At 50.6% G+C, this 24,200-nt stretch overlaps 2 protein-coding genes across 6 annotated transcripts in view; one reads left to right on the top strand and one right to left on the bottom strand.

The window, feature by feature from the left end:
- Positions 1–3,056, top strand: part of ABR (ABR, RhoGEF and GTPase activating protein) — a 223,968-nt gene extending 220,912 nt beyond the window's left edge. For all 5 annotated transcript variants that reach the window (XM_025361130.1, XM_025361131.1, XM_025361133.1 and 2 more), the window contains one exon: positions 363–3,056. In XM_025361130.1, coding sequence (XP_025216915.1) covers positions 363–452 — 90 coding nt within the window. In that variant the 3' untranslated portion in view covers positions 453–3,056. The remainder of the gene's footprint in view (positions 1–362) is intronic.
- Positions 3,057–4,412: 1,356 nt separating this feature from the next.
- On the bottom strand, positions 4,413–11,806 carry TIMM22 (translocase of inner mitochondrial membrane 22). The gene is made up of 4 exons (XM_025363598.1): positions 10,884–11,806; positions 7,636–7,832; positions 7,004–7,076; positions 4,413–5,540 (listed from the first exon to the last, which is right to left on the bottom strand). Exons 1-4 carry the CDS (start codon positions 11,119–11,121, stop codon positions 5,464–5,466), a joined length of 585 nt encoding a protein of 194 aa, XP_025219383.1. The 5' UTR covers positions 11,122–11,806; the 3' UTR covers positions 4,413–5,463.
- Between the last annotated feature and the right edge of the window lie 12,394 nt (positions 11,807–24,200).

Raw genomic sequence — 24,200 nt, 5'->3', positions numbered from 1 at the left:
GTGGGGGAGATGCTGGGTCCTTGTCCTCACACATGGAAGCTCTGAGGTTGCTTCCAAGGGCAGGAGGCCTCCCTGGGGATTCCTGCAAGACCCAGAGCAGGGGTCAGACTGTGGCCGCCTCAGGACAGAGCGGAAGCCTATGGCCAGGTTGGGGAAGTGGCCCCAGGCCCCCGCAACCCTCTGCCCTGTAGCGCCTTCCATGGCTGCAGAAAGGCAAACACCTGGACTGCCCAGGAAGGGGAGGTGGCCGGAGCCAGTCTAGGGAGTGGGAGGGGCAACGCAGGCTGGAGCCAGCAAGGACCACGTCTTCTCGCACGGCCAAGGACAGGGAGCCCAGCCTCTGCCTTCCTGTCTCCCCACAGGTCCAGGTCCTCCTCTACTACCTGCAGCACCCCCCCATTTCCTTCGCAGAACTCAAGCGGAACACACTGTACTTCTCCACCGACGTGTAGCCCGAGGCAGGGGGGCTGCGGGGAGGGGGTGGAGCCGGCCCCTCCAGCCCGGGGCCCAGCCCAGACTTGAAAGACTGCAATAGAAAACTCCCAAACCCAGCGCTCCAGACTCGAGGGAAGCCAGCTCCCCAGAACTGGAATGCGTCCGTCTTTTGTGCCACCTTGTACAAAGCCGGCTGCCCAGCCCCAGCCTCACCACCGCCTCCCACCTCCTGCCCTCTGTACCTCTAGTTGTGTCTGATGCTCCGTGCTGTTCGGGAATTGTTTGATGTACACTTGTCATGCAGAAAAGGTAGTGACCGGCCCGGCGTGGGCACACAGACAGCCCGCTTTGTTCCTTCATTTCCTCCAGCATTTTCTTTCCTCCTGAGTCCAGCCCAAGGCCTTTTATTTTGCGCTGTGTAACTGCTGCCAGCTTCTCTCTTGGCCCTGCTCCCAGATGGCGGTCTCCTGGCAGCCTCCCCTGTCTTCCTCCACCCGCTCTTCCTTCCCGGCCTGCCTGCATGCATGTGCACCCTCGGTCTTCGCTCCATCACCTTGAAAGCTCTGAAGAGGCCCCGGGTGGCGGGGACAGTGGTGGCCTGTTGGGTGCTGCCGTTTGCCGCTGCCGGCCTCTCCTCGACCGCCGCCTTTGGGAGCACACCTGCTTTGCCTTGCTGCCTGTGCAAATGCTGGACAAGGAGATACACTCACACTCGTCCCCAGCTTCGCACAGAGCTGGAGCACCCATTTCTGGAATTTTCCGTTTGGGAATCTCCACTTCTGGGGTTTACCTGTTCAGCCTCCTGCCTATCAGTGAGGCATCTCTGACTGTTTCTTCTACTGCTTTTCAGTTCCCTTCCCTGCTGTTCTATTTCCTTTGAGTGTAAAGACTCACAAGTGACCTGCTATTGAGATAGCCAGAGGGTCAGGAGAGAGTGGGGGAGGAGGCAGTCAGCCTGCTGAGAAAACACCAAGGGCTGAAGTGGGGAGGAATGCACAAGCAGCGCTGGGTGTCCCGGGTCTCAGGTGGGGACGGGCTGAACGGGGGAGGAACGCACACGCAGCGTGTCCCGGGTCGCGGGCGGGACAGCTCTTAGGAGCAAGTTGTGGGGGCTTTTCGAGTGGGGCCAGGCTTCCTGGAGGGTGACTGATGTGGCTGAAGCAGGTGTCCAGGCCAGGCAGGTTGCAGCCAGGAGGTCCCTGGTACCGCAGGACCTCGTGGTACTCTTGCCTTAGATTTTACACACTCTCCACAGCCAAGCACTGCCACGGGTCCTTCAAGACCTGGGAAGGAAAGGCACAGGCCCACGGTGGCCACAGCCGTTGTGCTGCCACCCCAGCTTCTGGACGCAGCCTTTTGGGTAAACGCTGGGAACTCCAGAAGTTGTGGGGAGAGTGGGGAATCAGACAGCTGCCTCTCGGGGCTGGGTTCTGCTGGGGCCTCCTTGTTGGTGCTGTAGGCACCCGCCAGGGAGTAGGGACCCGAAGCTTCCATTCCCAACTTGGAGACTTCCTAGGAAGGAGTGAGGTGTGTTCCCACCGCAGTTTCCCATACGAGCTGTGGCTGCCAGCCTCGGGCCTTCAGCCTAGGAGAGCACACTCGGCTCCAGGGGCTTGAGTTACAGCCACAGTTAAGCTGCTGGCTCTTCTGTGTGGCAGAGCGTCGTTTCTGGGCCCTCAGGACTGGGGAGCTCAGTTCCCATTCTTGTGCTCAGGGCTGAGTCTGAAAGAAGGGTGTGCTGGCCCTAACACTGTAGCACTTGCTCAGTGAGGGGCAGAGCCCTTTTGGATCCCATTTACTCCTGTTGCCTTGGGCAGAACAGTAAATATTCTGTGCACGGAGGAGACATGCCCAAGAGGAAGGAAGTCCTGACCATCAGCTGCCTGTAAGGAGCCCGTGCTCCGTGGAACAGGCAGCGAACTTGAGTCTAAAGACCCAGCGCCTGGCCCTTCCTGAGGTCCCTGCCTGGCATCCGAGTGTCGGTGTGTGGCACAGAAGGCTCCTGCTTGCTTCCAAAGCGATGGACAGGAAGGGGCAGAGTGAGTCACGGCCCAGACTGGGCACCTTCGCATCTCAGCCTCAGGGAGCCCCACGGCCCCAAGCTTGCTGAGGCAATATGAGAACAGGCTACGGGAAGGCTGCAAAGGCTGAGAAACGCAAAGGCTCATATTTATAAATCCCACCCCCAGAGCGGGGAGGGTCAGGTGCCCGACCTGGACTAAACTGCACCAAGCAAACACCCAGCGGGGTCTCCTGTGAGCCGGGGACCGTGCAGCCCGGGACCTCCAGTCACTGCACCTGGCAGGCGTCACGCTAAGGGTTCTCCTGTGAGCAGGGACTGTGCAGCCTGGAAGCTCCAGTCACGGTGCCCAGCAGGAGTCAGGCTAAGGAACCCCGGTCTGCCTGTCCTTGCTGGGCAATGGCTGATGGCTGCCAGTTTCTGCTGATACACAGGTAGGATGGGACCTGTCATGAATATCTGACTTTAATAAGTTGGTAAGGATATATTTTTTTGTCTATGTTCTGTTTCAACTTATGTAGATTATTATAAATTGATGTAAACCACGTGAGAGGAAAATGTTAATAAAAAAGGCAAAGCCCCAACATTTGCACAAAACTCAGCCCTGGTGTGTGGATGTTTGTGTTCGCAGTGGTCCAGGGAAGCCACCAATCTAAATATTTAACTCTTCCAGCTGCATCCAGATGCGAGTTTCCAGGAATCTGTTTACCTAATTCACTCCCCTTGAGCCTCCCTGTGGCCCATGGGGGCTGGGGCAGAGCTGCAGGGAGGTGGGCTTGAGCCCTCTCCTTGCTCTTCAGAAAGGCCTCCAGATCAGCCAGCATCCAGGCTGCTTCTGGCTCACCTTTGCCATGTGCTGCTACAGTACAAATGTCCCACCCGGGACCTGGCCATTGGTGTGCCTTGAAAGTGGCATGACGTTGTCCACTGGAGAGGAAGCATCTTCTTTGATGTAAATGCTTCTCTACACTTTCCTTCCAAGTGGCACATCTTTGAGGCAGCCTTTTGGTCTGATCTGCTTGTCAGAGAAGCTGGGTCTCCGAGGGCCTACCCTCCCTTTGGGTGAGCCAGTGGCATGAATATCGGCTCCCACCAGCCGAAGCAACTGGACACTGAGTTTATTCTGAAGATCAGGAACAGATGTCTCTGAAAATTGCTGTTTGGTTTATGAGCTCATACTGGCTCCCCAGCCATCTAAAACAGGAAACTATTCATCTCTCGAGCGAATAGGTGGTGTGGACAATGCTTGGCTTACGGAACCGATGGCTACTGACAGCCCTGGAGCTCATCTTTCCAGGCAGCATTTCTTGCATTTGCTCCCACGTGCTAGACTGAAAGATGGAAGATGCCAGGCCTCCTAGGACTTTGACAGGTACCAGGTAGAAGTGTCTGCCCTTGCTTCAGAGTGCCTGCAGGTGTCCTGTATTTAGGGACAGTAGAGGAAACAGTTTGTTCTGAGCTCTAGGGAATGGTCCAACTGGCCTAGTGATGAAGCCTCCTAGCTGTGAGACTGGGAGGGGCATTATATAGAATTCACCGTAAAAGGACATGAGCCTTGAGCAGGAGCTCATATTCCAAGGAAATGGCAAACATGACCCAAGGAAGGTGTTACCAGCTGGGTTTGACATCACTCATGTGTACACACACACACTCGGGCCACCAGGCCATGTAAGCTGAGTCTGAACTCTGGTTAAGAGTGTGTGGGCTAGAAGACGGGGCAGATGAGGAAGGAGGCAGAAAAAGGGCAGAGGAATTAACTGTATTATAGGAAAAAGGAGACTCGTTACCACGGGCTGAAGGTGCCCAGAATTGTGTGGCCCCCACCAAGCTACCTGCCTGTGCCCCTCCCAAGAGCAAAGGCCTGACTCCATCAGTGCCGTTTCCCCCGTAGAGCACCAGGGTAAAGCGGCAGCAGTGCTGAAGCCCAACTGTAGACGGCTTTTTTTTGTTTTTAAACCCATGGCACACAACTAGTCCAAGAAAAATACCACAAGGTCAAGTGGAAAACACGACATGTTAAAACACTTCCCTGACACTGGAGAACGAGAGTGGTGGTGAACTGCCCCTCAGCGACGTCTGATCTTGGCCAGTAGCTGCTGTGACCGAGTCACCAAGATGACCACAGCAGGGCCCTTCACGTGTGACCTCGAGCTCGGCCTGGTCCAGCAGTCACGCTGTGAAGCCAGTGTGTGCCTCTCGGCCAGCACAGGAGGGCCCAACGAGTTCATGGATGGGATTTCAGTGTATCCCAGGAAGAGGCTGGGCTGGGCTTCTTGAGGCAGGCCCTGGCAGATGTAACGATCTTGGTGAGGATGACACAGTCCTCTAGCAACCCTGCCTCAGCCTCCCCATCCCCAGCCTCCTCGGAGCTTTGCCATTCTTTCCCTTCAGATGGTATCTCTGGGCCACCTGGCACTGTTTTTAGAATTAGGGAATTGGAAAATAGAAATAAACCAACCTTTTGAACTGTAAGGTGTGTGCGGCGGGGGGTGGGGGTGTATTTTTTTAAAAAAAGGATGGCAGAACACAAAACAAGTGAGATAATTGGTTGGACGGCGTCAGTCCGCCTTGCCCTGCCCTGGTATTCGAGACGGATAGTTGCACGGAGTTCCAAAGTAGAACAGCTTCCCGGGTTCCTGTAGAGACACTGCCACCTCTGTGCCCACAACACCAAACAACCTAGAGGGCCAGCTGTGGTCAGGCCTGAAGCTTTGTGGAGCTGAATTCCTATATGTCAACATCCTGTCTCCCGATCTGCTCTGAGAGAATCCGGCATGGGACGTCCTCTGTGAAGGTTGGCTGGAGTCCAGGAGCAGCCAAGTGTGGCTCCCCGAAGGCTGGAGGCAGAGAAGCCAGGCAGCTCCCTCAGAATACCAGTGACACGAGGGGAAACGAATGTCTTCGGGCCCTGAAGCCAGGCCCTGGTGTGGTCCGGACACTGTCCTCCAGAGAGCAGCCTGGGCTTGCTATGGAGAGCTGGCATCGTCCTTCCCCACAGGCAGTGACTCTCACCGGAGGTAATAATCAATCGCAGCAGAGAAAGCAGCAAAACCTCCACAACCAATGGCCCCAGCCTTTAAGCCAGCTGTCAAACAAACAGAAAGAACACGACCTGTGGTGAGTGACACCTGCTGGGTCAGGAGGCACTCGTGGAATGTCTGCACACCCTCAGGTGCCATGAAACAAGCTTAAGCACTGCGAGTCATTCAAGCGATCACCGCTCCGGAAGACATCAGTGAAGCAGTGTATGTGATCTAATCCAGTGTGCTTTATCTAACTACATTTGTTTAGCTTTTCTCCTTCAAAGGGTATTTCTAGTCTTAGGGAAACAGCCCCTCACAGGCAGGAAACTGGTTAAGAGAAGCAGCCCTTGGAATCAAATGAAAGCATATGGCCTTGACCCTGATTTGTTTATGGAATAAGTTCCTGGGAAGGTGATCAAAGCAGTCCTTAAGACAGTGGAGCTTCTCAAAGAGGCCGTGGCATAGCTGAGCCATGGGACGACCGGCAGAGAAGTTACTTGGTCAGTCATTAATGGTGCCTGAGGAGCAAAACCAGTTTCATGACAGCAAATCATCCTGTCCCTCAGAAGATGAGAAAACCAGCTTTTTGCTCTGGGTAAGTCAGGGCATGACAGATGGAAAGTGGCCCAGTGATAAAACACTGATGCTTCTAGGAAAGTCAAGTCCCCAAGGCCCTCCCCCACACTCTGAACGGACATGCCAACAGGGAGAAGTGGCAGCAAATTGTTTTTCTTCTTCTTCTTTTTTTTTTTTTTTTAGAGCTGATAATCTAATATTTCTAGAATATCTGTACTTAGCATTCAATGGGTAAAAATCAGAATCCCCAAGGGCAGAAAGATATTACTGTTATAATTTCTGTCTAGAATTAAAACAGACAATTGTCTAGAATTATTGAGAAAAATGTTGGCCACATGTGGTGGCTCACGCCTGTAATCCCAGCACTTTGGGAGGCTGAGGCAGGCAGATCACGAGGTCAGGAGTTTGAGACCAGGTGAAATCCGGTCTTTACTAAAAAAATACCAAAAAAAAAAAAAAACATTAGCCGAGCGTGGTGGCAGGTGCCTGTAATCCCAGCTACCTGGAAGGCTGAGGTAGGGAAATCACCTGAACCCAGGAGGTGGAGGTTGCAGTGAGCCAACATCATGCCACTGTACTCCAGCCTGGGCAACAGAGTGAGATTCGGTCTCTTTAAAAAAAAAAAAAAGTTGTTACAACTGACAGGGATGCTGCTTGCATCTCGTGGGTAGAGGCCGGGGGTACTGCTAAACATCTCAGAATGCACAAAACAGACCCAATCCCAGCAAAGACTCATCTGGTCGAAAATGTCAATAGTGCCAACAATGAGAAACCCTAATCTAGATCCTAGCGAGTTTCCAAACCCGAGTTAACACAGAAACAAACATGATTTATTTGTCAGAGGGGAAGAAGATCAAGTGTCCCTGGAGCACTCGTGTGTTTGGAAATGACAACCTCAGCACGTTGTCCAAGGCCACAAAGGAAAAGCATTCGAGAGCCGTTTACTAACCTCTGAAACCAATGGCTCCTCCAGTGATGCAGCCACTAATGACACTGTTCTTCCAATCTGATTTTCCCCGGTACTGTGGGCGGAGAAGTACATGTTAGAGCCAAAGAAACAAGCCAAGCGGGACCATTAAGGAAGAATACACAGGGTTGCTAGTTAGCTCATTCAGTCCCTGCCCAAAGGAAACCTAATCTTTCTCAAAGATACAGTTCATAAGTATACAGCGTGTGTGTGTATATATGTATATATACATACTATGTGTATATATACGTGTGTGTATATATAGTATGTGTTCATAGATGCTTCCTGCAGGTGGCACTGGAGTGCTGAAACCAAGTCCAGCATTTGAAATGTAATCAAAATTTCTTCAAGGGGCTCTCCAGTAAGTCTCATGTTTAAAATCATTAGCTACCTTCTAGCCTACAAAAAGTAAAATACAATGCAAGCCCATACTGTAAACACACAAAAAGTCTGCATTAGAGACTATTTTATGGAAGTTCAACCTAGAACGTATCTGATGCTTCTGATCTGCTTTCTAGTAACAACTTTCAAATAACTTTTAAAGAGCAGTTTCTCTTTAAAAGTCATGAAATGGCGGCCCCAGCAAGGATTTCTCAGAAGGCAGAGACACTTACAGATTCTACCAAACACTCGGTACAAGAAAACATGGCTCCCACAATGGCAAAATTTTTGGCATAGGACATTCCTCTCTGCCCCATGTCTTTCAGAACTTCTTTCGCAGTCGGTGTACGGTAAGGATCCTTCGGGTCAAAGCCCACGTTCGTATCGATGCCAGCGGTAAACACCCCAAATGCACCTCCTAAGGCAAATCCTAGAAGCAAACACAGAGATGAAGGTGTCTTTGGATGTTTTCGGGATTACTGTATTGGGATCATCCTGGAAGGGCCACACTTTTGGATGACCACTGGTGCAAAGGACACCCCCCTCTTGCCACTCAAACTCTCCACTTGCCTGGTGGAGAGTTTTGCACAATCCAGGGTCTGTCTGACTGACATCATCTTCTCTGTCTCCTCTAGGATTTCTTCTTCCATTCCCTAACATTTCTCAAGATTCCATCTTTTTTTTTTTTTTTGAGACGGAGTCTTGCTCTGTCGCCCAGGCTGGAGTGCAGTGGCCGGATCTCAGCTCACTGCAAGCTCCGCCTCCCGGGTTCACGCCATTCTCCTGCCTCAGCCTCCCGAGTAGCTGGGACTACAGGCGCCCGCCACCTCGCCCGGCTAGGTTTTTGTATTTTTAGTAGAGACGGGGTTTCACCGTGTTAGCCAGGATGGTCTCGATCTCCTGACCTCGTGATCCGCCCGTCTCGGCCTCCCAAAGTGCTGGGATTACAGGCTTGAGCCACCGCGCCCGGCCAAAGATTCCATCTTTAACCCTCTTATTCTCTCTACACTCTCTCATATGTAAACTAGTCACCCTCAAGTTCAGCTATCCACTTTGCAAATCACTCTCTTGGCCACGGTGACATTCACAGTAATGCTTTACTGAGCACCACATGCCAGATATGCCACAGCCTCATTTCATTCTTCACAATAATCCAGTGAGACAGATGCTATTAGCCTCTCCTTTCTATAGATAAACTGAGGCTCAGAGAGGTTAAGCAACTTCTCCCAAGGCCACACAGCTACCTAATGGCAAATCCCACACTGTTTTCCACATCTGACCTTCCTGAGCCTGCTGGACATGTCCCTGTGGATGCCCTCTCATGGCTTCATGGTCAATATGAGTTCAATACAATCATGGGCACCTCCCCTCCAGACTTTCCTGCCTACAGCTCCTTCCTTCCAGTCATGCCATCTCCAAACACTAGGAGCACCTCTGACGGCTTCTTTGCTTCCTCCTATAACCAGTCAGTCATGAAACACGGCAAAATCTTTCATCCTACTTTTGCAAGTCAAGTCCCTCCCTGCCTACGTCCACAATTACCACCCCAGTCCGGGGCCTTCATCACTTCAACTGTGGAGCACTATGAAGACCCCATTCATCCTTTCAACAACTCTATCAGTGATTTATTAGGGTCAGGCGGAGTGAGGAGCAAACACCCAGTCCATGCCCTCATGAAGCTTCAGTCTCACAAACTTCCTCTCTGGCCTTCTCATCTACAGATTTTTCTTTCCTTCACCATACTCTATCCTAATTCACCATGTTCATTACCTCTTGTTACTCTTTGTAAAAAACATCAACTACTGCCCTAATGCCTGTAAGCAAAACGCCCAAATCTCCCCCCGACTCAACCCCAAACTTGAAATAACATTTCTCCTTTGCCTAAGTGTATTTTCTTCCTTTTTTTTTTGAGATGGAGTCTCTGTTGCCAGGCTGGAGTGCAATGGTGTGATCTCGGCTCACTGCAACCTCCACCTCCTGGTTTCAAGCCATTCTTCTGCCTCAGCCTCCCGAGTAGCTGGGATTACAGGCACACACCACCATGCCCAGCTAATTTTTGTATTTTTAGTAGAGACGGGGTTTCACCATGTGGCTAGGATGGTCTTGACCTCTTGACCTCGTGATCCGCCTGCCTTGGCCTCCCAAAGTGTTGGGATTACAGGCATGAGCCGCTGTGCCCGGTCCTTTTTTTTTGAGACAGGATCTTGCTCTGTCACCCAGGCTGGAGTGCAGTAACTCGATCACAGCTCACTGCAGCCTCAACCATCTGGGCTCAAGAGATCCTCCTGCCTCAGGCTCCCGAGTAGCTGGGCTCTCAGGTGCATACCAGCTAATTTTTGTATTTTTCGTAGAGATGGGGTTTCGCTATATTGGCCAGGCTGGTCTCGAACTCCTGGGATCAAGCGATCCACCTGCCTCAGCCTCCCAAAGAGCTGGGATTATACAGGAATGAGCCACCGCACCCACTCTGCCTACCTGTATTTTCTCAATCCTTCAAGACGCAGCTCCAGTCTCACCTATGGTCTTACTCAACAACAACAAAAAAAGACCTTTCTTCCTACTTCACTTGTTTTCATTGACATTCTCACTACATTCATTTCTTAAATGTCTTTCATTCTCAGTGAGACTTAAACTCATCTGCAAATGTAGCCAACCTATTTACCCTGCACACAGAAGGAATACCGTACATTCTCAAATCTCCAAAAAGCTTAAGGGAAACGTAGAAGGACAAGTGCAGACTTCGTCTCTCCTTGCTTGCTGCTGTCTAGTCACAGTGGTCTTTCAGTTTTTCAAACCTCAAGCAACCGCTGCCCTAGCGCCGTCTGCATGTGCATTTCCATATGTCTGCATCATTCCTCTGCAGAGTTCCTGCTCGACATTCTTCTCCACATAGTATAATACGGGCCCCGTGAAGACCAGGCTCTTGTCTCTCTCTCCTGGCACGTGATAGTTGCTTAGGAACGATTTGTTGAAGGATTTAAGAGAATGAGCGAATTCAAGAGAATGAACGGATGAATGAAGTCACCCATGTCATCACTTTTTTCTTTTCGAGATGGAGTCTCGCTCTGTCGCCCACGCTGGAGTGCAATGGCGCGATCTCAGCTCACTGCAACCTCCGCCTCCTGGGTTCAAGCGATTCTCCTGCCTCAGCCTCCCGAATAGCTGGGACTACAGGCGCCCACCACCACCATGCCCGGCTAATTTTTTATATTTTTAGTAGAAACAGGGTTTCACCGTGTGAGCCAGGATGTCATGTAATAACTTTTAGGCCCCAACCACAGCACCGATCCTCTGATGCAATTTTCATCAAGAAAGCTGAGCTGAGGGGGCAGGAGAGGTGACGTTCACGGAACGAGGTGGGGCTGTGGTCAAGGTCAAGGCCCGCAGTCCCTCGCCTCGCAGGCGCGTGGTCTTCTCTGCAGAGATCCCCACTGCCGTCCGGGCCCTCAGCCTCCCAAGCATCCCACTCGCCCGGCCTCACCTCCCACGCAGGCCAGCGCAGCCTTGAAGGCACAGCTTTCCATCACCTTCTCGATCATCTTCTGCTCCTCACTCTTGGCTGGACTTGGGATCCCGCCCAGGCTCCCAGGCTCCAGGAGCCGGGGCTGACGCTTGTCACCCACCAGGTACTGCAGGAGAAGGCTGTACTGCAGCGGAGCTTCGGCGGAACCCGCTGCCTCAGGGGCCGAAGCCCCGGCATTGGGGGCGGCCGCCGCCATGACAGCCGCTGCCCAAGCAACCCTCGCGTCCTTCCCCCCGCAGCAGATTCGACAAGCGTCACGCTGCGGGCCCTGAGACTAGCCACCGTCTGCAACGGCAGATTCGCAGCAAGAGGAAGCCGCGGCCGCAAGAGACGTCGTGCGCGCATCAGCGGCAGCGCTATCGTGTTTCCAAAAAGAAAGCCTCTTGTGAAAATGGAATTGGGCTTGAACAGCTTTCCCCATGTCACAGACAAACGAGATTCAGATTCACCAGAAAGCGCCCGCACGGTCGGGGCTGCAGCGCGGTGAGTACAGAGATTTGTAGTTCCAATCCGACATCCAACTACATTTCCCAGGAAGCGTTGCGCGTGCTCTCGCGTCTCGGCCCCGCGCGGGGCTCCTACGCGCTCCTGAGGGGAGCGAGGAGCGGCCGCGCGCTCCGGGGCTGCCGTGCTCCGGATCGCCGGGAGGGGGCGCGCGAGCATTCTCGCTGCCCTTTCCGCCTCCTGCTGTCATCGGGCGAGGAGGCGTTAAATCCTGTGGCCCCGGAAGGCGCGGTGAGGGCTGGACGCTTTGTAGACACGCGTGAACGTGTGCTGGAAATGCGCGGACCGGGCGCGGGGGCTCACGCCTGTCTTCCAGCACTTTGGGAGCCGAGACCGGTGGATCATGAGGTCAGGAGTTCGAGACCAGCCTGACCAACATGGTGAAACCCCATCTCTACTAAAAATACAAAAAAAAAAAAAAAAAAAAAAATTAGCTGGGCATGGTGGTGCACGCCTGTATTCCCAGCTACTTGAGAGGCTGAGGCAGGAGACCCCGTCTCTACTAAAAATACAAAAATTAGCCAGATGGTGGCAGGCGCCTGTAATCTCAGTTACTTGGGAGGCTGAGACAGGAGAATCACTTAAACCCGGGAGGTGGAGGTTGCAGTGAGCCAAGATCGCGCCGTCGTGCTCCAGCCTGGGTGACAAGAGCAAGACTTGGTCTAAAAAAAAAAAAAAGGCCGGGCGCGGTGGCTCACGCCTGTAATCCCAGCACTTTGGGAGGCCGAGACGGGCGGATCACGAGGTCAGGAGATCGAGACCATCCTGGCTAACACGGTGAAACCCCATCTCTACTAAAAATTACAAAAAACTAGCGGGGCGAGGTGGCGGGTGCCTGTAGTCCCAGCTACTCGGGAGGCTGAGGCAGGAGAATGGCATGAACCCGGGAGGCGGAGCTTGCAGTGAGCCGAGATCCGGCCACAGCACTCCAGCCTGGGTGACAGAGCAAGACTCCGTCTCAAAAAAAAAAAAAAAAAATCCTAACTTATAGCATTTGCTGACTTGAGTGGTGTCAATATCCCCATCGTGGCTGATTTCAAACTACTAAGCGAGGTCATCAGTCAGAATTGGGAAGCCTCACAGCAGTATGTGGTTAGACAATGTTTCTATCACACAGATACAATCTATGGAAATAACCTCAACAGCATAGATAGGAGTACGGTGTAGTAAAACTTTTAGGAGGTGGTGAGTTTTGAACACACATTACCTGTTTTTAGTGTAATTTGATTATAAATGTATAAAATGTAATTTTTAATAATAACTACGCTTAACAATCAGCTAAAAAACTGATAATTTATTGCCTTACTTTTAAAAATTATTCTTTTGAGACAGAGTCTTGCTCTGTCACCCAGGCTGGAGTGCCGTGGCACAATCTCGGCTCACTGCAACCTCCACCTCCTGGGTTCAAACAGTTCTCTGCCTCAGGCTCCCCAGTAGCTGGGATTACAGGCACCTGCCACCACACCCGGCTAATTTTTATATTTTTAGTAGAGATGGGATTTCACCATGTTTGCCAGGCTGGTCTTGAACTCCTGACCTCATGATCCACCCCTCTCGGCCTCCCAAAGTGCTGGGACAAGAGGCATGAGCCAAGAATGTAATGTTTAATAATAACTGTACTTAACTAGCTCAAAAACTCCTGATAATGTATTGCCTTAATTTTTAAAATTATTCTTTTGAGACAGAGTCTTGCTCTTGTCACCCAGGTTCGAGTGCCGTGGTGCAATCTCGGCTCACTGCAACCTCCACCTCCCAGGTTTGAGCGATTCTCCTGCCTCAGCCTACTGAGTAGCGGGGATTACAGGCACGTGCCACCATGTCTGGCTAATTTTTGTATTTTTAGTAGAGATGGGGTTTCACCATGTTGGTCAGGCTGGTCTTGAACTCCTGATCTCAGGTGATACACCCACCTTGGCCTCCCAAAGTGCTGGGATTGCAGGCGAGAGTCACCACTCCTGGCCAGTTAGGGCCTTTTTGTTATTGTTGTTAAACATTTGCCGTTACACCACTGCACTGGAAGCATATTTTGGGAACCAAGAACATGTTCTCCTCTTTGAGGAATCCAGAATCGGGGCCTGGAGGCAGAGAAATTGGGAATGGATTTCTGGTCGTATCCAGGAAAATCCTAGGGGATGTTGGAGGGAGGTTTTCAGTCCCAAGAATGCTAACACTTTGGCATCATTGTGCACTCCTGGTATGAACAAAATGTGGCCTGGGAACACCTCTGGGCATTTAAGCCCACTTTTTGCTAATGGCCTGAAGGCAGTGCCTTAGCAAGCATCTGCTTACTTGGGCCAGGGGCTCTCAGAAGATGTTGATCAAAAAAGATTCCTTTGCTGGGCATGGTGGCTCACACCTGTAATCCCAGCACTTCGGGAGGCTGAGGCAGGAAAATTGCTTGAGTCCGGAAGGTTGAGACTGCAGTGGGTCATGATCATGCCACTGCACTCCAGCGTGGTAATGGAACCAGACCCTGTCAAAAAGAAAAAAAAGGTTCCTCTAAGTAAACAGTGGTCGTTTTATTCAGAAGGCTGAAACACAATTTCCATCAAGAGCTGCGAAAGGACTGGGGTCTTCCGTAGCCCAGGAGCCTCACAGATATGTGGGAGTTGTAAGAAGAAGTGAAGTGTCCTCTTAAGGATATTGGCCGGGCGCGGGGGCTCATGCCTGTCATTCCAGCACTTTGGGAGGCTGAAGCGGGCGGATCACAAGGTAGAGACCAGCCTGGCCAACATGGTGAAACCCCGTCTCTACTAAAAATACAAAAATTAGCTGGGCATGGTGGCCGCACACCTGTAGTCCCAGCTACTCAGGAGGCTGAGGGAGGAGAATTGCTTGAACCCATGAGGCGGAGGCTTGCAATGAGCTGAGATCGCACCACTGCACTCCAGCCTGGAGACAGAGCGAGACTCCGTCTCAAAAAAAAAAAGTGGGGGGAGGGGTCTTTGGGTACCTAGAGAAGAAATGGGTGGGACCTAATGAGCCTTACTGGAAGCCGTACTTTTGGGACACGTTGCCCCAGATCAGGATGGAATACCCCACCCGGCAAAAATGGAGACCAGACAGCTGCACAGGCTCATGTGGGGGTGGAGTGGCTCTTAGCTTTTCTCTCTGAAGTCACTTTCCCCACAAGAGGACATTTATTGTCTGGGCTGGTGTGACAGATGGGATAAAGCTTGACACTGCTGGCTGCAGCAGATGGAAACAAGGCAGGGGGCGTGGGGCCTCCAGCCATGAGTCGTGGGGTCCGATGGGCAGCCGGCGATAAACAGCACCCCAGGCTCCAGATGGGGTCCCCCAGGCCCAGCCCTGGGCACTGTCGGTCCCTCCCTTCTGTCTCCACAGTGAAGGTCATGTAACAGCATCGTCTGTTCATCTTCATAAATAGAGTATTGGCCAGGCGAGGGCTGGGCTTCCTGCAGATCCATGAGACTGCCCCAAACCATCACTGAGAACCAGGTGGTTAAGCTGCTGAGTGCAGAGTTAGTTTCTGACTAAGGTCTGAGGTGGGTGTGTACATTTTGGATTTCCCAGGTGATGCTACTGCTAGTTGGGGACCACATTTTTTTTTTTTCTTTTTTCTGAGATGGACTCTCGCTCTGTCGCCCAGACTGGAGTGCAGTGATGTGATCTCGGCTCACTGCAATCTCCACTTCCCAGCTTTAAGTGATTCTCCTGCCTCAGGCTCCCAACCCCAGCTACAGGCGTGAGCCACCATGCCCAGCTAATTTTTTATATTTTTAGTAGAGACAGAGTTTCACCCTGTTGGCCAGGCTGCTCTTGAACTCCTGACCTCAGGTGATCCGCCCGCCTCAGCCTCCCAAAGTGCTGGGATTACAGGCGTGAGCCACTGCGCTCAGACCCTTGTGAACTTTTGCTAGTAATTCTTTTTTCTTCTCACAACACTCTACCCATGCCGCTCAGTTCTGTCTTTAAAAGATTCCTGCCCTTCAAAACTTACCTTTTCTGATTAATCTAATTGGAAGTAATGTCTTCTCTGAGCCTCTTTTCTTCTGAGACAGGGTCTTTCTTTATGGCCCAAACTGGAGTGTAGTGGCACCATCACGGCTCGCTGCAGCCTCGACCTCCTGGGCTCAAGGAATCCTCCTACCTCAGCCCCCCCAAGTAGCTGGGACCATGGGTGTGTGCCACCATGCTAGGCTAATTTTTAAAACCCTTTTTTATAGAAATTAGTTCTTACTCTATTGCCCAGACTGGTCTTAAACTCCTGGGCTCAAGCAATCCTGCCACCTCAGCCTCCCAAAGTGCTGGGATTACAGGCGTGAGCCACTGCACCCGGCCTCTTAATTAATAGGCTCTTAACTGGTTTTGGGACTCCTACGTTGCTCTTCTCCAAACGATTCACAGAATGATCTTCCCACACAGGACTGTGATCGTGCTCCCTGCTCTGAATTTTGCTTTATGCCAGGAGAAAATCTGAACTCAACGTGTTGCTTTTACAACTTGTGCCCAGGAAGACACAGGTGCTTCTGTCCAAGTTTAGGGTTTTTTGTTTGTTTGTTTGTTTTGTTTTGTTTTGTTTTTTTGAGACAGAGTCTTGCTTCTTCACTGAAGCTGGAGTGCAATGGTGAGATCTCGGCTCACTGCAAACTCTGCCTACCCGGTTCAAGCAATTCTCCTGCCTCAGCCTCCCAAGTAGCTGGGATTACGGCATGTGCCGGCAGGCTTGGCTAATGTTTTGTATTTTTAGTAGAGACAGGGTTTCACCATGTTGACCAGGATGGTCTTGAACTCCTGACCTCAAGTGATCTGCCCGTCTCGGCCTCCCAAAGTGCTGGGATTACTGGCGTGAGCCACCATGCCCCGCGTAGGAACAAGTTATAATCCTCAGATCTGATCTGAAAAGTGTTGGAAGCAGATAGAAAAATGCATAGTGTTTTCTCCAGCACCTTACGCTTCTACAAGGAAGTCAAAAAAGAGTTAGGAAACTTGTTTAGGAAGTGGAGACTAATGGCCAGGCATGGTGGCTCATGCCTGTAATCCCAGCACTTTGGAAGGTAAGGCAGGAGGATCGCTTGAACCCAGGAGTTCGAGACCAGCCTTGGTCACATAGTGAGACTGTGTCTCTACAAAAAAATACAAAAATCAGGCCGGGCGCGGTGGCTCACACCTGTAATCCCAGCACTTTGGGAGGCCAAGGGGAGCAGATCACGAGGTCAGAAGATCGAGACCATCCTGGCTAACACGGTGAAACCCTGTCTCTACTAAAAAATACAAAAAATTAGCTGGGCGTGGTGGTGGGCGCCTGTAGTCCCCGCTACTTGGGAGGCTGAGGCAGGAGACTGGCGTGAACCCGGGAGGTAGAGCTTGCAGTGAGCCAAGATCGCGCCACTGCACTCCAGCCTGGGTGACAGAGCAAGACTCCATCTCAAAAAGAAAAAAAAAAAAAAAAAAAATTAGCTGGGCATGGTGACAGGTGCCTGTAGTCCCAGCTACTTGGGAGGCTGAGGTGGCAGGATTGTTTGAGCCCAGGAGCTCGAGGCTTCAGTGAGCCATCATCATACCATTGCACTCCAGCCTGGGTGACAGAGTGAGAACTATCTCGAAAAAGAAAAAAAAAAAACCCAGACACCAGACTTGTCCTGCTTTGCTAAGGGATAAAAGGAATAATAGAAAGAATAATAAATAATGGTGGCTTCCCACAGTTACAGGTCAAGTTGGTGCCAGAAAGATCTGCACCACACGTCTGCCATAGCTCTTTCTTCATCTTGATCCTTGTCAGATCTCACCTCCATATTCTGCTTTATGCACTTCTCTATCAAGTAATTTCCTTTATTAGTGGATCTGTCACAAAATATGAACTTTTTAAAAAGGAAAATATAAAACAGACATGAAAACTTGTAATACAGGCCGGGCGCAGTGGCTCACGCCTGTAATCCCAGCACTTTGGGAGGCCGAGGTAGGCGGATCACCTGAGGTCAGGAGTTCAAGACCAGCCTGGCCAACATGGTGAAACCCCGTCTCTACTAAAAATGCAAAAATTAGCCGGGCGTGGCGGTGCACACCTGTAATCCCAGCTACTAGAAAGGCAGGAGAATCACTTGAATGCGGGAGGCAGAGGTTGTAGTGAGCCGCGATCGTGCCACTGCACTCCAACCTGGGTGACAGAGTGAGACTCCGTCTCAAAAAAAAAAAAAAAAAAAAATGTTAATACAGCATTAATCTGCAAGTGAAATGTTTTACAGGCAACTCCCAAGTAAATGGGATAAATTTTTCGTTTGCATCCATTTTGATTCAGATTTTGTGGAATCAATTATTTCCTGAATGAACTGGACTGAGAAAACGTCTATCATCCAAATGTTCGTTTTCTCCTAACATTTTGTAGAAATAACGGCTTTGTTATGATGGAATTTGATTTTTCCTGTGTGAGGTAATTTTTCTCTTTCATTCAGAGTTGTCCTGCTGTTTTTTAAATATTTCGTTCTGCACTTACAGTAGCTTATCCTTTGAATAAGTTCTTGTTCAAAAATTCAAAAACTATTTCTGGACTAAACTCATACCTTCCATATTTTTCTCGCATCTATTTCTAGTCTTCCAATTCCCTTCCCCAAGCAACCTGCTACTATTCCTTAAATGTCTTTCCAGATCTATTTCATGCATATGTAAGTATTATATTTGTGTGTGTGTGCGTGTGTGTGTGTACACATGTTTTTCACCACTTAAAATAACTACAAATGGGGCCAGGTGCAGTGGCTCATACCTGTGATCCCTGCAGTTCAGAAGGCCAAGCTGGGAGGATCACTTGAAGCCAGGAGTTCAAGACCAGCCTGGAGAGCATAGTGAGACCTCTGTCTCTTAAAAAAAAAAAAAAAAAAAAAAAAAAATTATCCAGGCATGGTGAAGTGCACCTGTAGTTCCAGCTACCCGGGAGGCTGAGGTGAGAGGATCACTTGAGCCCAGGAGTTGGAGGCTGCAGTGAGCCATGATCATATCACTATACCCCAGCCTGGGAGATAGAGCAAGACCCCATTTCTTTTTCCCCCCCTCCCCTTTTTTTTTTAGATGGAGTCTCACTGTGTCGCCAGGCTGGAGTGCAGTGGCGAGATCTTGGCTCACTGCAACATCTGCCTCCCGGCTTCAAGCGATTCTCCTGCCTCAGTCTCCTGAGTAGCTGGAATTACAGGTGTCCACCACCACACCCAGCTAATTTTTGTATTTTTAATAGAGATAGGGTTTCACCATGTTGGCCAGGATGGTCTTGATCTCTTGACCTCGTGATCCGCCCGCCTCGGCCTCCCAAAGTGCTAGGATTATAGGCGTGAGCCACTGCGCCTGGCCAAGATCCTGTTTCTTTAAAAAAAAAAAACCAGACAAGTCATAGCTTAGTATTTCCTACCTCTTCTGCACCTTTCTTTCTCTTGTGCTACATCTTAAAGATACCCCCATGTCAGTGTGTGTGATGGGTAACTGTATGTGTCAACTTGACTGGGCCATTGAGTGTCCAGATATTTAAAGACAACATAATCCTCATTTGGGTGTGTTAGCCTGACCTAGTTATAGAGTGACCTGATACAGAGTGAGCTTTAAGAGAGACCAGAGCGAGAGACGGCATTGCAGTGGGTTCTGACTGCGATGCAAGCTGCTCTCCACATGGGCCACGTGATCCAGCCGGTCCAGTGGTGCTTGACGAGACCGTGGCAGACAGGGATGCTGTCTGCAGCCTTTGGCAGGCCTACATGTGAATCAGAGCAAGCCTATAGGATTTTGGAGCAAAGCTCTGCCATCCTGTGGACAGTGCTCTCCTTTTGAGACACAGCTTCTGGTCTGCTCCTGGGCCTTCTGGGAGACTGATGCTTAGCCATGGGCCACGGAGTTACCATGTGGCCTGAGCTGCCCGTCGTGAACTGGAGGTTCTCTGACCCAAAAGCCGTAAGGTTGGGTGTGTGCAGCCGCACGGTGCTTCACCATCTAATGGAAATGGTATACACGTGACCGGGCCCAAGCAGGCCCTGAAGGCACCGGGAAGTTAGATGAAGAAGCAGCTTCAAAGGCCTTTGGTTCCCACTCCCGCAACTCCACCCTGCCTCCCCTCTCCCAGCCCGCCACAACTCCACCCTGCCTCCCCTCTCCCAGCACCTCTAGCGTCATGGAGAGTCCCCCATGACAGAGAAAGCGAAGACTCACGTCCCAGTTTGCGGATGGTTCTATACCACGTGCAGGCTCCACCCAAAACTGAGCAGCTGCCCTCCAGCCTCTTCCTTGGACGTCCCTGAAGGGCAGTGGCGGAGGCAGACCCTCCTGGTGGGCAGATGTTGGTGCAGTGCACCTGGTTGTTAGTTGTACTTGGAAGGAGAAATGGCCGGATGTGAGAGCATACACCGATTCACGGACTGTAGCTGATGATTTGCCTGGAGAGTCAGGGACTTGGAAGGAACATGACTGGAAATTTGGTGACAAGGAAACCCAGGGAACTGAGAGAAGAGGTATGTGGGCACAAACCATGAAGATACTTGTGTCCCGTGTAAATGCTTGTCAAAGGGTGGCCTCACCAGGGAAGGATCTGAATCATCAAGCGACAGGATGACCCGTGCTCCGGGTGCTGCTCCGCCTCTCGCCCCCGACACCACGGTTGGTGCCCAGTGGGCTCATGAACAAAGTGGCCATGAGGGCAGGGATAAAAGTTATTCATGGGCTCACAGCACAGACTTTGACTCACTATGGCCATCCTGGCTACAGCCACTGCTGAAGGCCCCATCTGCCAGCAACAGAGACCAACCCTGAGCCCCCGACATGGGGCCATTGATCCCTGGGGTGATCAGCCAGCAACCTGGTGACCCCATTCCCTGGGGTGAGATCGGCCAGCGACCCGGTGACCCCAATCCCTGGGGTGAGATCGGCCAGCGACCCGGTGACCCCAATCCCTGGGGTGAGATCGGCCAGCGACCCGGTGACCCCAATCCCTGGGGTGAGATCGGCCAGCGACCCGGTGACCCCAATCCCTGGGGTGAGATCAGCCACCGACCTGGTGACCCCATTCCCTGGGGTGATCAGCCAGCAACCCGGTGACAGGTTGATGACACTGCATCACTTCTATCACGGAAGGGGCAGCATTTTGTCCTCACTGGAATAGACACTTACTCTAGATTGGAATTAGCCTTCCCTGCACGTCACGCTCCTGCCAAAACTAGCGTCCGTGGACTCACAGAATGCCGTACCCACTGTCACGCTATGCCACACTGCACTGCTTCTGACCAAGGAACTCACTTCACGGCAAAGAGAGTATGGTAACGAGCCCGTGCTCGTGGAATTCACCGGTACGACCACGTTGCCGACCATCTTGAAGCAGCTGGTTTGATAGGATGGTGGAATGGCCTTTTGAAGACTCCAGTACAGCACCAGCTGGGTGGCAGTGCCTTGCAGGGCTGGGCCAGAGTTCTCCAGGAGGCAGTATATGCTCTGAGTCAGAACTGAGTGTAGGGTACTGTTTCTCCCACAGCTAGGATTCATGGGTCTGGGAATCAAGGGGTGGCAATGAGAGTGGCACCAGTCCCTAGTACCCCTAGTGACCTCGCAGCAAGATGTTTGCTTCCTGTTCCCATGACCTCGTGCTCTGCTGGCCTAGGAGTCGTATTTCCAAATGGAGGAATGTTTTCCCCAGGAGACCCAACAGTGGTGCCACTGAACTCGAAGTGAGCACTTCTGCTGGGCCAGTTTGGCCTCCCACAGCCTCTTAATCAGCAGGCAGATAAGGGAGTTACTGTGCTGGCTGGGGTGACTGATCCTAGATTGGACCACGAGTCCACAATTGAGGGGAGCAAGAATACGTCTGGAATAGAGGAGGCCCCTCAGGGTGTCCTAGTAGACCATGGTCTGTGATTTAGGGTAATGGAAAAACCACAATGATTCAATCCAGGCAGGACTACCAAGGGCCCAGACCTTTCGGGAATGAAGGTTTGGGTCACCCACCAGGAAAAGACCCACAGCCAGCTGAGGTGCTTTCTGAAAGCAAAGGGAATACAGAATGGATAGTGAAAGGTCATTTCAAATACCAGCCACAACCCATGGCCAGTTACAAAAACACGGGCTAGAATGTTCATGAATATTTCCTACTTGTTTGGTTATGAATACGTTTCTGTGTGTTTATATACAGGCATACCTCAAGACATTGCAAGTTTGGTTCCAGACTACAGCAATAAAACTGGTATCTCAGGCCGGGTGCGGTGGCTCACACCTGGAATCCCAGCACTTTGGGAGGCCGAGGCGAGTGGATCACCTGAGGTCAGGAGTTTGAGACCAGCCTGGCCAACATGGTGAAACCCCGTCTCTACTAAAAATAGAAAAAATTAGCTGGGCGTGGTGGTGGGCACCGGTAGTCCCAGCTATTCATGAGGCTGAGGCAGGAGAACAGCTCAGCTCACTGCAAGCTCCGCCTCCCGGGTTCACGCCATTCTCCTGCCTCAGCCTCCCAAGTAGCTGGGACTACAGGCGCCCACTACCATGCCCGGTTTTTTGTATTTTTAGTAGAGACGGGGTTTCACCGTGTTAGCCAGGATGGTCTCAATCACCTGACCTTGTGATCCACTCGCCTCAGCCTCCCAAAGTGCTGGGATTCCAGGCGTGAGCCACCATGCCTGGCCAATTATTATTATTATTAGTAGTATTTTTTTAAAAAACAGGGTCTTACTCTGTCACTTAAGCTGGAGTGAAGTGGCACAATCACGGCTCACTGCAGCCTCAACCTCCTGGGCTCAATCAATCCTCCCACCTCAGCCTCCTGAGTAGCTAGGACTACAGGCATACGCCACCATACCAGCTAATTTTTTTTTTTTTTTTTTTTTTTGAGACAGGGTCTTACTCTGTCACCCAAGCTGGAGTACAGTGGCACAATCACGGCTCACTGAAAGCCTTGACCTCCCAGGCTTAGGTGATCCTCCCACCTCAGCCTCCTGAGTAGCTGGGACCATGGGTGCATGCAACCATACCCAGCTAATTTTTTTATTTTTAGTAGAGATGGGGTTTTGCCATGTTGCTCAGGCTGGTCTCGAACTCCCGACCTCAGGTGATCCACCACCCCCCCCGGCCTCCCAAAGTGCTGAGATTACAGGTGTGAGCCACCGCACCCGGCCTACATCACGTGTGCTACTGTTTCTAAAGAGCAAGGACTGTGATTTATGCATCTTAAAAGTGACAAGTATATATTTGTGCTGTGTGTATTTTGTGTGACTTCCTGTGCCTTCTAATGCAATTTCTGAAGAGAAGACTCTGTAATATGTTCTGCAGAGTGCGATACATGTTGAGGCTCATTTATACATATTTTAAAACAATAATTTTCAGAATAGCCAAGTCAATTCACGTAACATCACTAGCTAAACACCAGTGGGGACATTCTCCTTAAGTGAACCACATACACAGAGAGAGAGATTTCTGTAACGCAGAGCACACTGGCTAATTCTTCATAGGATGCCAAATGACTCTCCTTGGGCTTCTTGTAACACCCACTACAATTATGATTCTGGGATCGTTTCCATTGCAAATCCCCTCTTTCCACACCCCTTTAAAAGGCAGCTGTGATATTTGGCTTCTAACCAAGGCCTGCCGCATCCACAATTCTCTAACTTTTATTTATATTTCATGTGCAGTGTGTTTGAACCCTCCCTTCCTCAGGTGCCAGATGCTGGTTTGGACACAGTCCAGTGGAAAGTGCTTTCCTGTAAAATAAGAAAAGTAAAAAACGGAACAAACCTCCTCTTTATATCAGACTTGCACCAAGTATACCAAAGTTAATACTCTAATATTTGCAATATTTGCAGTCCTCCAAATTCCCTCTTCACCGGCTTCCGTACCAAATACCTTGCCCTTTGGCTGCCATGGCATATAAATGCTGATAACCCTTTTATATTTCTTTAGTTTTCATAATTTTGAAAGTGTCGGAGTGTAGGACTCTAACACTCTTTCAATAGTGCCTAACCCATGTACCCAATGCATAGGCTTTTCAGATAGGATTTGGATAAGATGATAAAACACTGTAACCATTTACAGGATTTTAAATGATGTCTAGTAACTTTATATATATATATAAATATATAAAAAATATATAAATATATAATATAAAAAATATAAATATATACAAATATATATAAATATATAAAAATATATAAATATATATATAATACATATATGTTAGATGGAGTCTTGCTCCGTTTCCCAGCTGGAGTGCAGTGGCGTGATTTCCGCTCACTGCAAACTCCACCTCCTGCGTTCACGCCATTCTCCTGCCTCAGCTTCCTGAGTAGCTGGGACTACAGGCGCCCGCTACCATGCCCGGCTAATTTTTTGTATTTTTAGTAGAGACAGGGTTTCACTGTGTTAGCCAGGATGGTCTCGATCTCCTGACCTCGTGATCTGCCCACCTCGGCCTCCCAAAGTGCTGGGATTACAGGCGTGAGCCACCACGCCTGGCCTAATAACTTAATATATATGATACGAGTAGCTTTAAATGTTTTCACCAAGGCTGGGCGGTGGCTTATGCCTGTAATCCCAGAACTTTGGGAGGCTGAGGCGGGCGGATCACTTGAGGCCAGGAGTTTGAGACCAGCCTGGCCAATATGGTGAAAACCTCATCTCTATTAAAAATACAAAAAATTAGTTGGTGCATGCCTGTAATCCCAGCTACTTGGGAGGCTGAGGCAGGAGAATCACTTGAATCCGGTAGGTGGAGGTTGCAGTAAGCTGAGATTGTGCCACTGCACTCCAGCCTGGGCAACAGAGTAAGACTCTGTCTCAAAAAAAAAAAAAAAAAAAAAAAAAAAA

This window comes from Theropithecus gelada, chromosome 16 (assembly GCF_003255815.1).
Source record: "Theropithecus gelada isolate Dixy chromosome 16, Tgel_1.0, whole genome shotgun sequence".
NCBI classification, from domain to species: Eukaryota; Metazoa; Chordata; class Mammalia; order Primates; family Cercopithecidae; genus Theropithecus; species Theropithecus gelada.
Note: the sequence above shows the minus strand (reverse complement) of the source record. Positions and strands in the feature narration are given on the sequence as shown.

Coding starts and splice junctions, on each gene's coding strand:
- TIMM22 (XM_025363598.1), bottom strand. CDS start 11,121: ATGGCGGCGGCCGCCCCCAATGCCGGGGCTTCGGCCCCTGAGGCAGCG. Junction 7,833..10,883: donor TGCGCTGGCCTGCGTGGGAG/GTGAGGCCGGGC, acceptor GTTTGCTTCTAG/GATTTGCCTTAGGAGGTGCA. Junction 5,541..7,003: donor AGGAGCCATTGGTTTCAGAG/GTTAGTAAACGG, acceptor TTTGTTTGACAG/CTGGCTTAAAGGCTGGGGCC.